Raw genomic sequence first — 18,149 nt, forward strand, 5'->3', positions numbered from 1 at the left:
ATCTGTACCTTTATTCTCGATTTTAGGGAAAAAATAGCTTGGAAAATGTTTTCGCTTCTAACATTTTCTGTGTGGTCAAAGAATTGTAGATTGTAGTCACTAAAAAACACACCACAGTTGTTAGCACTGATGTAATCAAAAAAGATAAGTTGTTCCTGGCACAAAGGAAATTACATCCAGAATACATCTGAGAATGCTATGCCAATTTTCTGTTTCTGCTTCTACACAGAAGTACTGGTTTGTGTCTAAATTTCTAATCCTTTCCATTTATCATATTAGTTTCAATGAGTTGATGATGTTTCATGAACGTCAATAAAGGGCTTTTAAATGTTTTCAATCCCTGAATCCTTATTCAAGATAAGATAATGGCAGTTTGTTGTCATTTGAAAAAAATAATGCAAGGGGAACAAAACAATGGGCCCTAGACTGACTGTACAACATCGACCATATTTCAATTATTCATTATTTCATAAATTTCAAATCTACTATTTGTAGTAAGTTAAGTTAATCATCTGAGGGAGTCATTCAAGAAATTTACAATGAACTATGTATGATCAAAAATTTAGTGACTATTTCCTTGGATCATCATAGATAATTTGTAGTCTCACATTATCTGAATTAAATGTGTCATTTACATTAGATATGGGGGCTTCTCAGACATCAGCAGAACCCCTAGCCATTGTGAATTGACTTAGCTCTGTATCATTTCCTTCTTTAGAATTAATGACCACCTCCACTGGAGTGATCTGGCTGTGGAAGTTTTTTTTTCTGAAAAAGTCTTGCTATCTTATTCTTGTACTACAGTTCTATCATTCTGATACACTTTTTGACAGATATTTTTTCTGTGTTCTTCATTTAGTTGCCAGTTTTCAAGTTCTTGTGTTAGTTTCATTTTTGTATTTTTCTAAATTGATTTTAAGAATATTTTCTTGGGCCCAGTTCTGAAAAGAAATCAATGTCTAACAGAAAAGAGAAAATCTGCCTCTGCAGATCCTATTATGCCTAAAAAAATTTATGAAATTTTAGACACTGTCTGCAACTTCTGAACTTAAAACCTGTGTCCTTGCAGGGATGGGAGGAGGAGGAAGAGGAGTGCTAAGAGTGGGGCTGAAAACACGTTTCATATGCTACTTCAAATGCAGTTGCTGTTAAAGTTTAAAGCCAAAGTCACTGTAAATGCGAAATAGAATGCTTTATGCCACTATAATATTTTTGATTGAATGGAGAACTACCAGGCAAAGAACTTCGTTAATTTGCCACAAAAAAACATACACACCATTTAAATTACAACTTGAATACATTTGGAATATTCTCTAAATTCTTGTCTAGTAAGTACAGTGTGTGCCTGGTTGGACACGTCGAAGTGTGAGGCGTGGGCAGACATGCTAGGATGGTAATGCGACAATGGCAACAAGTTTATTGTGTTTGGGTAATAACAGCATACACAGTAAAGAGTATTACTGGCAAAGCAAACTGAGTATTTGGCCAGGTTGGCAATACCATTGTAAAAAGAGAGAAATGGAGATGGTATAACAGCATAGGTTATTCGAAGATGAGTAGGTGTGATAACAGTAGGATTAATAAAGAATACTCAAAATGAGAACCACAAAGGCAAGCCATCACAGAGAATATAATTTCCCAATTTACATCCCTTTTAATGATTGTGATGCATGCTTTGTGCAAGCTGTGTGTTTTCTTTGGCACTGGCTGCAAAATTTTCTATTTGTATGTAAACCACAATTTTGTAACAAAACACCATGTCTAGGTTTCCATAAGAATTTCACTCACTCAATTTTGACAGCTTTACAAGTTTGCAACAATGATCATGCCTATGTCCAAAATTGTATACCTGTGTACACTACTTGTTTCCATACTCTAGAGAAGTTCACTGACTTGACTCAAATTCAAAATTTTCCATCACCTTTTCCATCGGCACTTGTGCCGCCCTCTCCTTACCCTCATAATCTATAAATGCATAGCATTACCAGCAAATTGCCATGCCTCTCTGAGAAGACTTCTCTCTCTGTAGTGTGATGTAACAATGCACACTGCTTTCAATAGGATCATGGCTGTGCGTAGTCAAAGTGACGAGACAAATTCCCACTACAGACAGTTGTAGAGATAGCTTTGTCAATTTTTACTTATTCTGTCACTGGTGACGGTAAACTGTTTAAATGGAAGAAGGAAAACAGCTTTTCCAAAGGACATATGTCCCTCGTGGTGGTGGCAGCATTGTGCTGTTACACCACAGCAAGAGAGAGAGAGAGAGAGAGAGAGAGAGAGAGAGAGAGAGAGAGAGAGAGAGAGAGAGAGAGTCTTTGAGAATGCAATGTAAACAGAAACTAGTTTAGCCAGTATTATTCCCCTTTGGAGAAGGGATACAAATGTATAAGGACACTGTGCTGCATGCATTTACAAAAAAATAGTGTTGGAGTGGAAATATCTGTGACCATAGAACAGAATGAGGCTTTAACGGTTTTGTGCACCCATATGGCCCAGAAAATTCATTTTATTGGCCCTCAAGGACTGCCATGTGCTGCATTCCAGTACAGCACATTATTGAAGTTATTCCGACACCATCAGTGACGTCATCGGTCAGGCACTTTAGTTTTCCTCATGACATTCTATAACAAATTAATGAAACTTTTAAAAAAATCAAGTAGTTTGAACCAAACATAGGCTTAGGATCCTAAAAGAGACCTCTTCAAGGTTTGGCCTCTAACACTCAGGCTTGGGATCCTGTGCAAAGAAACTTATCTGTGGCTGCTGTTGCATAGCTGTCAGGCGCCTCCCTATGGTGCTGGAGAAGATGGTTTTCTCACTTTAACAGAAACCAACAGTGGTTAAGCCAACATGGACCATAGCTACACCTTTATACAATTTTTCATCAGTACATTAATTTTCCACATAAACTGCGAACTGTGCTAACACAAAACATGTTGTACTTGGAACTGGAATTAAACTAGTGTGTCTACAGCATTGCACAATTAGAAGACATACCCAAAATCCTCTGTAACATGAATCCTTTCCAAAAAGAAGATCAGGTAGACTGTTATGAATTTCACCAACATTATATAATGTGACAGACAATGGTGTAAAACTTTAAGGTAGTTTATACACTGTATGTCCAGGCATTGTCCTTGGGAATGCACAGTTAAATTTTGAAATTTAGAACCAGTTTGATTCTGTAGTTATTACAGTAGAAAAACAGATTGAAATACAGCATGGTGAGTTGTGACAAATGACACCCTGTTTTTGAAGTTTTTGGGGTTTGTTCTGACTCAATCTCACTTCCTAGTCACCAGAACTTTTGATGTTGCCTTCGCCACAGCATTCAACAATTGCAGAAGATAATAAAAGATGTAAGACTTAACTTAAGCACAAGTGGAATATGGGTTTACTTTCAATGCACCTCCGCCTTGTCACTGTTTTAGGGCCTTATACGCTCAAACTGCAAAACCAAGCCTAGTTTTTTAGGTTGTTTAAAACATAAATCTTTTTTTGTAAAAGTTTGCTAAAAATACTAATTTCTTGACACTTTCAAAAAAATTTTCAAATTAGCGCTCAGATTTTAAACTATTGAAAAGCAGTACAAGAATGAAATTTCATATTCTAAGATCTCACATATGTAAGTTACTATGTGCAAAGTTTCCAGTTTATCCTGCAATTACTTCCAGAAATATAAAAAGCTAAATTTCTCATTCTTTTCAAGCATCTATTTTTTCAGCCATCTTTGCTTCAAATTATCCATAAGAAAATTACACAATAAATATTTTTTTTTTAAATTTATTTTGCTTAAGAGAATTAGAAAGTGTACAAGATGTGCTACATTTGTTTTGTTTGAGAAAATATTGCCAAAGTTGCTGAAAACTCGGTGCGCTGTTGAAAGCTGCACCTCAAGGTCGAAAAATGACTACATTTCCGCAAGTATTGAATTGGTGATTGTGAAACTTTATCACTGTTTATTGGGAACATGTGTGAGTGTTCACACTAAATTTTATCAACAACCATGATGGTCAGGGGGGAAACTCTATTCTACTTGGCATTGAGTGACCCAGGAAGAAATGTGTGTCATGAATGGATTTGGCTCTAATCCCAAGGATGCTGCTCAACTACTAAAGCCAAAACATGCAACAAATAATGTAAGAGGACTTGAAAGAGATGACTAAATCAAGACTTTTTAGGGTGGCACAAAGCACGAGACAGCCTATACTGGTTGTACAACTCACTCTAGATCAAAACTGCACTGTCAATGCTCCAAACACGTCAAGCATGACAGACTCGACAGGCCACACAACTCAATCTAAATTGAAAATGCACTGTCAACACTTCAAACACATACTCCACTTGGTTGAGCTGTACGAGATTCAAATCTTTTGTAAAACCGATTGACTTCCATTCATTTAGTACATAAGAACTTTGACAACACTGTATTAATGAACTGCAGACTTTTCACAAAAACAAAGTGACACTTCATTCACTTGCCAGACCTGGTCTCTAATAAACAAAGTGGGCAAATGACAACAACAGAGTAATGGATATAGAGTAGGATGGGAAACACTGATGTTGTAAAAGACTTGATAACCAATAAGGTGTGTGGCTTAATAACAGTGCACTTTTGCAAACTTCCCCTGCACCTGCAAGCAGGACAAAGTGCAATTCCTGCTCTCTGTTAACGTAAGCAGAACATGGATATCAGCAACGCACTATGTATTCCTCCATGTAATAAAGGCCTACTTCCAGAAGCCCTCTGACATTAGATGCTTGAACAATGCAGCCAATGATCAATAGCAGAATATATGTTTGTTTGCATGAGGACAACTTATATGAACAGAATATAGCTGCCTAAAGATACAATGACTAACAACTCCCTTAACATTATTAATCAGACACAGAAGACTTGCATTCTTTTTTATTTACACGGCAAGTAGTACAAACCAAAACTTGGCAGCACGAAAAAACTATCTGTTCACAACATCCTGAATGAGGGCTATCTAATTCTGGATCAGCTTAAGTCAGTTGACTTTGGGCCACAAATATTTTGTAGTGACTACTGCCAACATTGACAATCTAAAAATACAATTCCACCAGGACGTCATGAAGTCTCTGTGCTAGTGGTGGGGCAAGAAAATTACATTTGCTTTGCTTTTATAAACTGCAACTCGATCCTGTCCTGAGTCAGCAGAAATTGACAAAAATCATAAACCAACACTCCATTCACTTGCTAACCCTTGATTTCTTACAATACCACAGCAAAACAGCACCAACAAATCCACTGTTGAACATGGGAGAGTTGTGTAGGTGATTGCTGTGTGACACAGGATTACTACTGCCACATAAACCATGTTAGTAATTGACGACCATTCAGTAGTAGTCATTCCTTTATGATTGTATTTGGACGAAATGACACATTACAAAGGACACAGTAAAAACAATGTGCATTTACATTCAAACCCCAAGGAAATGACCTATTCTTGTACGCAAAAGATAAGTAAGAGGGTCTGTGCCTCATCTGTGCCTGTGCCCTTAATGCTGGTATACTTTGCCACCGTTTCAGTACGACTCTGTTTGCCTGAGAGCATGTCTCATGTTTTAATGGTACAAGCTGTGTATAATGGGTCATCCTCAGGAATTCTCTGCAAAACAATATAACATTCAAAATCAAAACCAATTTTTCAGAGTGATATGCTATGGTTTTTGGAAATCCTGTCCCGAGACTTCTAGAATTCAGGGATACTTGATATCCTTTAGGATACTCCATTTCCTTTCAGATTCATTTTTCTTTCTTACCATAAAAAATGAATATTTTTCAGATGCTTTGAACCAATTTACTTCCAGTATACAAAGAAGAATACACTCAATTCAAGATTCACAATCGCTAGTTGACTAATGAAACTGTTTGTGTTTCAGTCATTTGTAATACGTGCCTGCTTCACTGATGTATGCACATTACTGTAACGCCAACTTTACCAAGGAGGTATATGTGACCAAGCAATGAATTAGTGTCATGATAACTGGTTGACTCAGGGTGTGTTCCTTGAAACCCCTTATAGTTTCTACAGACTAGTAAGTACACTCTTTGTTAACATTAACAGTGAACTACTATAATACATGTATTGTCTGCCAACATGATTACAGGATGATGGAAACTAATAGGGCTGAAGCACAAATTTTATAAACTTAGTAATAATCCAAACCAATGTTAAGTGTCTGATATACCATCAATTACGTAACACATTTAAAACTTAACATTCTATATCGTGGATTGTTGGACATTGTAACTGTGTTGCATACTGACAATACGGTGTAAAACAACTAGTCATTACTTATATTTTGAACTACTGTCATTTCTTAAATTGGTCTTATATGTTTTTACAAACCAATTTTCAGAAGGTGTAAATTTAGTTGGCGTAATAAGGTGCTACAGAAATAAGATCTCTGACGATGTTTACTGCCACTTCCTCCCATTATTTCATTCCTCTGGTTGGTTTACTTGCGTAATTCATAGCAGAATGCATACCATACACAATCCAAAAGTCTGGTACACATATAAGGTACAGTAACATGAACAATGTGCAGAGGCAAATTCAAAACAATTAAATTCTACCCTAAATAGACAATCACCTTCCAAAGAGGGCTGTCAACTGGGTAAGGATAATAAAGTGAAGTTTAAAACTTAAATAGTTGCTACTTACAGCATATCTAATCACCAGTACCAAAACTAGTGGCAGACATAACACAGTCACAAAGACTATTTTAGTGCAATTACAATAAATAAAATTTTAAATTAATTTCTTACAAATTCTTTGTCTGGTTCTTCAAACCGAAAATTGTACTTGTGTTCAAATTCCTCTTGCTGCTGAAGTGTAGATTCATCACCAGATAGATCATCAGAGTCATGGACAATTTCATTGTACGTTGGGATATATGAGTCATCCTCATCATCCAAGAACCTACAAACAAAAAAAGAATAAATTACATATAAAATATAATACAATAAAACAAACTCCTATGTAATATATGAATAGTGTACTATATTATCTTGTTATAAGGAAAAGCAGCCTAGATTTATAAAAGCCAAGCAGACAAATTTTAAGTCACAGGGTTTAATATTGACATTCTAGTTGATAGACACAATCAAAATGAGACTGATGAACAGATTACGCTGACTGTATAGCACTTTCAACATGATGCAGGCAGTTCTGACATGTGTGATAAGTGAGCATGAATATATAGCTGTGCTGCCTGTATCCCACAATCTGCAATAATGCTAAGTCTAATGTCTACACGTCACTTTACAACATTTTTTGATGTGTCCTCTTCCCTTCAAACTCCTGTCCCTGAATAACGGCATGATTCAAGGTAAATCTGAACCAAGCATAATCACTGGAAATGATACAATACCATTCAACAGCTGTCCATGCCTCCTGACTACAGTATCATTCAATTAGTGGAAGGCTGATCAGGGCATCCTAAACCCACTGTACTCCTATTGCTGGCCATGGACCTATGGTGGATTGTTATAAAACTATTAAGCCTGTCACCAGATAACAGGCACAAAAGGAATTTTGAACTAATGACAAACAATATACACATGGCTCCATACACATTTCACCAAATATTACTACATCAGGATCTGTTTTATATTATATATCAGTGACTTCATGAAAGCAGGTGATGTGTAATAACGTATTAATTCGAAGCCTGTCAAAAGCGCAACTTTCCAATTATTATTATTATTTCTTTCCTTCCTCAGACCTTATGTATGGTTAAAAATGGAAAGTGACGCGGACCTTGATCAAGCGTGACTTACTTTTAACTGTATGGTATATGTAACATTGCATTTAGGAACTTTTGGGTAATTGGACATGTATCAATAATTACAGATTTCTGTAGTTGTATATATATGTTTGGATGTAGCTGTATTGCGTTGATGTACTGGTGGATATTGTGTGGTATGACTCCTGTAGTTGATAGTATAATTGGTATAATGTCAACTTTATCCTGATGCCACATGTCCTTGACTTCCTCAGCCAGTTGGATGTATTTTTCAATTTTTTCTCCTGTTTTCTTCTGTATATTTGTTGAATTGAGTATGGATATTTCGATTAGTTGTGTTAATCTCTTCTTTTTATTGGTGAGTACGATGTCAGGTTTGTTATGTGGTGTTGTTTTATCTGTTACAATGGTTCTGTTCCAGTAGAATTACAGTGTTATTATTATTATTATTATTATTATTATTATGTGCGATTGGACCCATACGGATCACGCAAACTTCTCTCATTCTTTCCCCATGAATTCTCTTTCTTTCCTCTGTCCATTTTGTCCCCTGTCTCTTGCAAACTTCATTCTCGGGTTGTACTTTCCAACTATTGATTTTTTGCCTGTATACATTTCTGTTTATAACTTCTGAAGAATTTATTTGTGCATTTGCTAGATCTGTTTTGGTTTCTTGTATCCAGGGTATGGTTTTCAATTTTTCAATGTATATTAAAATTTTGTGGGAGAGTCTGGGTATTGGGAGTCTGTGGATATGACCGTAAAATTTTAGTCTTCTTTTCCGGATGTCTGCGGCGAGGTTAGATAATTTTTCTGTAGTTTTCCGAGACTGTAACCTGTATCCATCTTCCGTTCTTTTTGGGCCAAGAATCTTTCTGATAATTTTGCGTTCCTCTTTCAGGATGCCTTCCAGGTCGCCTTTTCTATGGAGTGTGAGTGTTTCGCTGGCATATAGTGCTTCGGGCTTGATTACTGTATTGTAGTGCCGTATTTTTGAGTGAATGGAGAGACACTTTTTATTGTAGATGTTGTGGGTTTTCCAGTATGCTCTTTTCAGTTTTTGCAGTCGAACTTTTTGTGCAGTTTTCTCTCCCCCTGTGGGTTCTAGGACCTCGCCTAAGTATTTAAAGAATGGAACTCTCTCAATTTGTCCATATTTTGTAGTCAGTTTTTGAGTTTCAAATTTTGAGCAGATGAATTTGGTTTTTTGGAAGGAAATTTGTAGCCCAACTTTTTCGGCGCATTCTTTGAGAATGTCTATCTGTTTAATTGCTGTGGTCTCGTTTTCTGCTAGAATGGCCACGTCATCTGCAAATGACAAGCATGAAATTTTAATACTATCTTTAGATCTTCCTAGTTGTATAGGCTTCCAGTAATTTTGATTCTTCAGTTCTTTTTCCCGTTCTCGGATGACTTTGTCTAAGACAAGGTTGAAGAGGAGTGGAGACAAGCCGTCACCTTGTCTGACGCTGGTTTTGATCAGGAAGGGCTCTGATATTTCACCCAGGAATTTTATCTTAGAAGTTGTGTTTGTGAGCGTTTCTTTGATAAGGTTTAGGGTTTTCGGATCGAGTCCTAGCTCCTCAAGGATAATAAAGAGAGATTGCCTGGGCATGGCATTTGCGGTGCACAGAAATATATTAGGCTCAATTAGAGAGGTCTCTTCCATAAATAATCACCTCATGACCATGCGTATCCAGTGCGCCAACAAGAAATACACATTGATAAATGTTCATGCACCCACAAACATAGACAACAAAAAACGCCAACTACAAACTGAAAAATTCTGGACTGCAGACTTGGCAGACAGAAAAACTACCAGAAGATTGGAAATGCGCCCTAATTCATCCACTGCACAAAAAGGGAGACATGGCAGATATAAACAACTATCGAGGAATCTCCCTTCTCCAAGTCACTTGCCAGCTCCTCACAATTTTCCCGATTTGTGAGCGCTAGTTTTCCATCTGGTTTTCTGAAACATAGATTTCGTGGGCCGTATCCATTGATTCTCCCAGCAAAGGTCTTATAGAAGTCTCGTACATTATAGTTACGGAAATTTTCTTCAATAGACTCACACTGTTCCTTGAGGTACTTCCTCTTGACTTGTGTGATTGTTTTTGCCACTTGTCTTCTGGTGTTGTGGAAGTGATCTAGATTTTCTGGGGATTTTTTACTGTTATACTTCAGAAAGGCTTTCTTTCTTTCTTCCAGCGCTTTTTCACATCCAGAGTCCCACCAGGGGTGTTTTGTGTTCTTTTTCAATGGGATCAGTTCTTTTGCCTTCTTTGTAATTTTTGTTTGAAATTTTTCCCAAGAGATGTCATGGCAGTCAACATATTATTATTATTATTATTATTATTATTATTATTGCTATCATCATCATCATCATCATCATCATCCTCAGCTTTAATAGTGTTATGAACAATGATACACTGTTACCCACCGTAAAGATGACACGCTGAGTTGAAGTCAGGACGATGAAAAGACTGATACATATAAGCTTTCAGCCACAGCCTTCTTCAGAAAAGAAAAACACGCTTACATTCACACATGTTAGCACATCTCACACACACACTTGATCAATATCTCAAGCCACTACGGCCACAATGCAAAAAAAACATGTTGAGCAGGAGAAACAATCCAGAGTGGGGTAGGGAAGGGGGAGGGGGGAGGGACAGCAGGGTAAGGGTCAGGGAATATGAATCAGCACTATCTGGCGAGGCGTGTATGGATGAGAGGTGGCAGGACAACACTGCCAAGTACAATGTCAAAACACTGTGGGGGAGGGAAGGTGGGAGGGAAGCAGGGAGCAGAAAGGAGAGGAGCTGAGGTGGCGAAGAGACCAGTGGGTGTGCCGGTAGACAGCAGCTCACAATGTGGGTGAGGGGACATGAACTGAAAGAAGATGACAGGACAGAGAGAGGGGGTGGGACTGTTATGCAGAGGGCACGGGGACAGTCGGTTACTGTAGGTTGAGGTGGGGATGATTTTGGGAGTGGATAATGTATTGTAATCTGCACAGTTCATAAAAGCTGGTGATGGATCCGGATGGCCCAGGTTTTGAAGCAGCCACTGAAATCAACCCTGTTATGTTCACCTGCATGTTGTGCCATAGGATGGTTCAGTTTGCTCTTGGCCACAGTTTGATAGTAGCCACTCATCCTGCTTAAAAAATGGTGGTCATACCAACATATAAGCTGTGCAGTGGTTGCAGCAGAGCTGGTATATGACATGGCTGCTTTCACAGGTGTCCGGCCACACGGGCTTATTTTACCTCACACAGGCCAGTCCTCTGCTATCCCTTCCCCACCCCATTCCAGATGGTTGCTGTTCAATGCATTTAGTTGCATTCTGGCTGAGGTGGCTGGAGAGAGCAGTAACGTGTGTGTGTTTTTCTTTTCTGAAGAAGGATTTCCCCGAAGCTTAGATGTAACAGTCTTTCCATGGTGCCTGACTGCTACTCAATGTATCATCTTTATGGTGAAGACTACCTATTCATTTCAAACCATTGTTGATATTCCAATCTGGACTTCCCATTGTTTTATTATTATTTTTATTCATCCCAGAGTCATCTCACAATCATATAGGGGTTGTCAGGGTAATACATCATGAAAAAGTAGCTCAAAATATACAAAACAGAGAATACATAATATGCTTTATTAGGTATGACAGATGGTCTGTAAGGATAGGACAGGTGGTTGGTCATGGCTCTGATGCACGGACTATCCTGACATTTGCCTTAGTGTCTTACAAAAACCCAAATAATGAAATAATGATGGCTGGACAGAGCAGCTCCATCCTCTTGAACAAGAAATCAGTGTCTTAAGAGTACAACTGACCCATATGGTTGGTCCCTATTGCCTAATGTCCCTTGATTTTCACACAATGTGTTTCAGATGACTTATAATATACAACATAGTTCTGTTTTTTCATTGCTGAACACGCTAAGGCATAGGAGACTCCTGGACAGTCAAGATGTTGTTGTTGTGTCCCTAGCACAAACTCCAGTCTGTCCAGAAAACAGACTCCATGCTCACACACATTTAACTAAGCTCCTCAGTCTATCTGATAAACTGAGTCAGCATTTCCCCATGACGATTGAGTTGATGAAGTCAGGAGAAGGACAAGAAATTACTAGCATGTATTTTATATTCTGACACATGATTTCCTTTAGAAAGTAATGAACTGTGATTACATATTGAAATGTGAGATATCGTGCTGTAGTTATTCCCTTTCAATTACTACCCACTACTCTGAATCGACTCACAAGGCACGACGACACCCTGAGACTGAAGCAATTTGGGTTCAGGAATCACCACTCCACAACACAACAACTCCTTCGGCTCACTAGGCACTGTATCACCAACGACACCCTGAGACAAGAGCAATTGGCTTCAGAAATCACCACTTCACAGCACAACTCCTTCATGTAATAGAACAAATAACAAGATACATCGAAAAAAGGTTTCTTCATGTAATAGAACAAATAACAAGATACATCGAAAAAAGATTTCTTCATGTAACAGAACAAATAACAAGATACATCGAGAAAAGGCTTTTGACTGTCTCTGGCAGAACAGCCTCATTTGCAAACTCAGTGATGCTGGTTTCCTTGACGGACTCGTCTTACATTCCTACTTCACTAACACCTACCATTCTGGGGCCTCTCTTGTTCAATGACATCCCAACCACACAATATACACTATGTGATCAAAAGTTTCCGGACACCTGGCTGAAAATGACTTACAAGTTTGTGGCGCCCTCCATCAGTAATGCTGGAATTCAATATGGTGTTGGCCCACCCTTTGCCTTGATGACAGCTTCCGCTCTCACAGGCATACATTGAATGAGGTGCTGGAAGGTTTCTTGTGGAATGGCAGCCCATTCTTCATGGAGTGCAGCATTGAGGAGAGGTATTGATGTCGGTTGGTGAGGCCTGGCATGAAGTCAGGGTTCCAAAACATCCCGAAGGTGTTCTATAGTTCAGGTCAGGACTCTGTGCAAGCCAGTTCATTACAGGGATGTTATTGTCGTGTAAACACTCCGCCACAGCCCATGCATTATGAACAGGTGCTCAATCGTGTTGAAAGGTGCAATTGCTTCCCTGAATTGCTCGTCAACAGTGGGAAGCAAGAAGGTGCTTAAAACATCAATGTAGTCCTGAGCTGTGATAGTGCCACGCAAAACAAGGGGTGTAAGCCCCCTCCATGAAAGACACGACCACACCATAACCTCACCACCTCTGAATTTTACTGTTGGCACTACACCCGCTGACATATGACGTTCACCCGGCATTAGCCATATCATGTACCGTGGCTCGTAACTCCATACAACATTTTTCCACTGTTCAATCATCCAGTGTTTAGGGTCCTTACACCAAGCGAGGCATCACTTGAAATTTACCAGTGTGATGTGTGGCTTATGAGCAGCCTCGCGACCATGAAATCTAAGTTTTCTCATCTCCCGCCTAACTGTCATAGTACTTGCAGTGGATCCTGATACAGTTTGGAATTCCTGAGTGATGGTCTGGATAGATGTCTACCTATTACACATTACGACCCTATTCAACTGCCGGTGGTCTCTGTTAGTCAACAGATGAGGTCGGCCTGTACCCTTTTGTGCTGTATGTGTCCCTTCATGTTTCTACTTCAGTATCACATTGGAAACAGTGGACCTAGGGATGCTTAGGAGTGTGGAAATCTCGCATACAGACATATGACATAAGTGACACCCAATCACCTGACCACGTTCGAAGCCTGTGACTTTGGCGGAATGCCCAATTCTGCTCTGTCATGATTTCTAATGACTACTGAGGTCGCTGATATGGAGTACCTAGCAGTAGGTGGCAGCACAATGCACCTAATATGAAAAACTTATGTTTTTGGGGGTGTCCAGATAGTTTTGATCACGTAGTGTACGATGGCTGCCATATATGAAGATCACATCACCATCCAAGACTGGAAGCCATGGAACATCAACGCACTATTACGAACAGCACTCAGAACTGCCAGGCTTCGATTGGAACATTGGCCTGTTAAGATAAACATCGAGATGTACGAAGCGGTTTTGTTCACTCGTAGATCGAAACAACTGCAAAAGCATCAGCACTGCAGTTGAATAATACTACATACATGCTCAACACGTGTCCACGAGAAAGTCAGATGCCTCAGTGTCTGCCTGGACAGGAATGTAACTGACTGACTAACGTATAATACATTGCCAACTGAACACACTTGAGGCTCAAATAACTTACCCAATGATTAAAAGACAAAGCACACTGAATATGAGGGTGTTGTGGTCCATATAATGATATGATTAGACCTCTGATCATGTTAACAGCTCCAGTCTAGGGTTACGCAGCTCCAAAATGCCTGCACCACTTACAGGTCATACAGAACAAGGTTTATGTATCATAACCAATGCTCTGTGAGACAAACACATCATACACCTTCACAATAAATACCATCTCAAGACTCTCTTGGAGGTATTCAAAAAACTCATCACACAACTGTACAGAAACTCAAGACACTCGAACAACTCCTTCATCCTAAATCTGGAAAACTACGAACACTACCAAAGGGGAACCATAATTGCCCAAAGACACTCTTTACTAGGGACACCTAACCACCTATTACACTCTAAAATGCACAAACAACGCAAATATCAGGGAACCCCTGCATCTCAGTAAAGCTGTCTGGCACCATCAGCTGAACACACACAACCGCTGACCCAGCAACAACAAGGAAGCTAATTTGCACACAAAGTACAAACAAAACCCACCTAAACATACACACTGTGCAAACAATTTTATGACCAATCAATCACATGAATGATGATTCTGGCATGTTAAAGGTATGCTGATGCAACCAATCTCCAGATTGATGGCAGCTACAGTTTCCATTTTGGATATTGGCAGTTTTTATGCTCCCGAAATTGCAAAACTCACTGACTATTTTAATGTTTCATTTTTCAGTCTAATTTCCTGCATCATCTGATTTAATTAAACTACATTATATTATGCTTGTTTTACTTTTTATTGGTGTTCACCTATCAAAGACACTATCCATTACTTTCAACAGATCTTGCAAGTCCATTAACCTCCAAGTTTTTATGTCTTTTCCCTTATCTTTCATTTCCACTTCAGATTTCTTGATGTTTTCCTTCACTATTCATCTGATTCATTCCCTTCTCAATTACTGGCCTCCTTTCACGTCCTTTGATTCTTACACAGCAGTCTGGTTTCTGTACAAGTTGTAGGTAAGTTTCTGCTCCCTGAATTTTACACCTGCTATCTCCCGAATTGCAAAGAGTGTGTTTCAGTTAACATTGTCAAAGGGTTTCTCTAAATCTACAAAAGCTATGAATGTAGTTTTGGTATTCTTCAGTCTATTTTCTACAATAAGATGAAGTGTCAGTAAGGCATCTTGTGTACCCAGAACCAAAACTGATCTTCCCAAAGGCTTGTTACTATCAGTTTTTCTATTTGCTGAATGTAATTTGTGTCAGTATTTTGAAATCATAACTTATAAAACTCATAGTTTGTAATATCTTCCCCCATCAGCACCTGCCTTCTTTGGCATGGAATTATTAAATTTTTCTTGAAGTCTGAAAGTATATTGCCTATCTCATATACGTAGCACACCAGGTGGAATAATTTTGACATGGATGGCTCTCCCAAGAATCTTCAAGTTCTTGAGTGAATATTATCTACTCCGAGGAATTGGTTTTGACTTAAATCTTTTAGAGTTCTGTTAAATTCTTCTTGCAGTATCGTACCTCCCACTTCATCCTTATTTATGTCATTTTCTCTTTTTACGTACTGGCTTCAAGTTTGTTTTCCTTACACACACACCCTTGTGTATTCCTTCTACCTTTCATCCTTCCACCTCCTTGCCAGCCATGCTCTCAATATTAATGCAAGTGCTTCTTTTTTTCCTCCAAAGGTCTCTTTAATTTTCCTATATGCTGCATTTATCTTTCCCACAGCCCTGCATGCTTCTACAGCCTCTCAACTATCCTCTAGTCATTCCTTCATTGCTAATTTTCACTTCCTGTCAATCTCGTTTTATAGATGTCTGTATACCATTTCTCCTGCTTCATTTGCTGTATTTTTGTATTTTCTGATTTTGTCAATTAGAATGAATATTTCTATAAATATTTTAGGAAAAAGTAGACCACTCACTGAAATGCAGAATTACTGAATAGTCAATAGGCAGACACAAAAAAGAAGGAAACTTTCCAGTTATCGGAATAAATCCTTTCTCAAGCTAGAGTACACACACACACACACACACACACACACACACACACACACACACACGTATGCACCTGCCTATGCCCCTACACAGTGCTGGCTGGCTGCACAAAGTTCGGCAAGTGGCCTCAGATAGGATGGCGGTTGTGTACATGGAGTGGATAGAGGGAGAGGCAGGCAGTAAGAGAGTTAGGGGTGGGCACCTAGTGTCTTGGAGGAAGGCAGTTAGTTTGCTGGCTATTAATGTGGAAGGGAGGAGTAGCACATGCATGAGCTAGGCATGTGATCTATGGGTGTCAGAGCGATTGGTCAGTGGTACATGATGAAGGTGACATGGAGATGTGATTGGCAGGAAGTGATGAGGCAGAGGAAGTGGAAACTGTTGGGTGGAGGATGTGGGGATAGGGAGTTAATGGAGACTGAGACCAGGAGGGTTATGAGAGTGAAGGATGTGTTGCAAGAATAATGCTCATATGCATAGTTCAGAAAAGCTAGGGCTGGAGAGACGGATCCAGATGGCCTGGGTAGTGAAGTAGCCATCAAAATCGACAATGTTGTACTCAGATGCATGTTGTGTCACTGGATGTTTCGGGTCACATTTAGCAGTGGCCATTCATTCCGATGAACAGCTGGTTTGCTGTCATACAGACATAAAAATCTATGCAGTGATTTCAACACTGTTGGTATATGACATGGCTGCTTTCACGGGTTGCCCTGACACTAATGGGATAGCATAAGCCTGTAACAGGACTGGAGTAGGAAGTGCTGGTTAAGTGGACTGGGTAGGTCTTGCATGTGGGCCTTGCCCAGGGATATATATATCCTCAATGCTTCTGCTTTTCAATTATTGATCGCCTTTACTCCTCAAGTATTTACATTCCACCAGAACTTTCCTACTACAATTACACTGAAAATCTCGTGCGTTATCCAGGGATTTCTAATGGGATTTGTCATTTTGCCTATTTGATCCTCTGCTGCCTTCACTACTAATCTCTTAAAGTCGCTTGGGGGGGGGGGGGGGGTGAATAAATATTATATGTGTGGTAACTGTATGTAACTGTATAATTGTACAAGCCTTTCCAACACTATAAGACACAATCTTTTGTGGTGCATTTTGACAATAATTTTAGACATCAGAGATAAGGCAAATACGATAACTTTCACACTTTTGAATAATATGCTCGTGTGGGAAATGAGTCATCCATTCCTTCTCTCAGTGATTAATATTTTTATAAGGAATCACAAATAATAAGAAATATATACCTTTTATTGAGAAGATAATCACGAAGAAATACTTCATTTTCATCCAGCTTAGGATCATTCCAATAAACATGCAAGTATTTCAGATCAGATTCTGCTTCTTTGTCAGCAAGTTGTTCTCTCTGCCCCTTCAGCCATTCAAGATAATCTTCTTCTTCTTTCTCCTGTAAAATTGTACACATTATACCCTTCAATCAATTGTGTGAGATAAAAAGGCTAAAGAGAAAGCTATGTCATAAAAATCAGGGTAATGTAGTAAGATGAGTGTAATTTCTAATTATAGTGACATGTTGAATGATGGTGTGTGTAGCAATGTTTATCCCATAAAAGGTGAGGAGGAACTTACTATAATAAAATTAAGTGATGAAACAGAGTGCGTTAATGTTGTTCAGGATGTGCAAAGTGTCGAAATGGATGCTGAATTTTTAAGAAAACATGAGGAAGTCAGGTGGTTCACCTTATGGTCTAATACTGGAAACAAGGATTAACTAATTATCCATATATGTGAGGACAGTGAAACTGACAGAGGGTCTGATTCTGACAGGAAGTTGTAATGACGATAGCAGTGATGAATCCAGTAGTGATGACAATGAGGTATTTGAAGTTATAATTGATAATGATGGCCATGTGGTAAGTAAAGATAGAACAAAGGTGGATAATATTAGGCTTAATGAAGAATTAGAGTTTGGGAGGCGTAAAGAGGATGAGGACCATGCTAGCTGTCATTAGACTGTGTCTGATAATCAATTTGGTAAACAGGATGATAGTTTTTCCAGGGAAAGGATTAATGAGGATCTGTTGTATGAAGAAGATCACATGGTAAGTAAAAAGGAAGTGTGGCACCCTGTAATAACAG

At 38.9% G+C, this 18,149-nt stretch overlaps 1 protein-coding gene across 1 annotated transcript in view; it reads right to left on the reverse strand.

Annotated features, from left to right (window-relative positions):
• The window catches only part of LOC124798570 (protein KRI1 homolog), an 83,881-nt gene that overhangs the window by 33,850 nt on the left and 31,882 nt on the right, over positions 1-18,149 (reverse strand). Inside the window, exons 4-5 of the mRNA XM_047262031.1 lie at positions 17,297-17,457; positions 6,800-6,953 (exon numbers count right to left, since the gene is read on the reverse strand). Coding sequence (XP_047117987.1) covers positions 6,800-6,953; positions 17,297-17,457 — 315 coding nt within the window. The remainder of the gene's footprint in view (positions 1-6,799; positions 6,954-17,296; positions 17,458-18,149) is intronic.

The sequence above is a fragment of the Schistocerca piceifrons genome, chromosome 5 (assembly GCF_021461385.2).
Source record: "Schistocerca piceifrons isolate TAMUIC-IGC-003096 chromosome 5, iqSchPice1.1, whole genome shotgun sequence".
Taxonomy (NCBI): Eukaryota; Metazoa; Arthropoda; class Insecta; order Orthoptera; family Acrididae; genus Schistocerca; species Schistocerca piceifrons.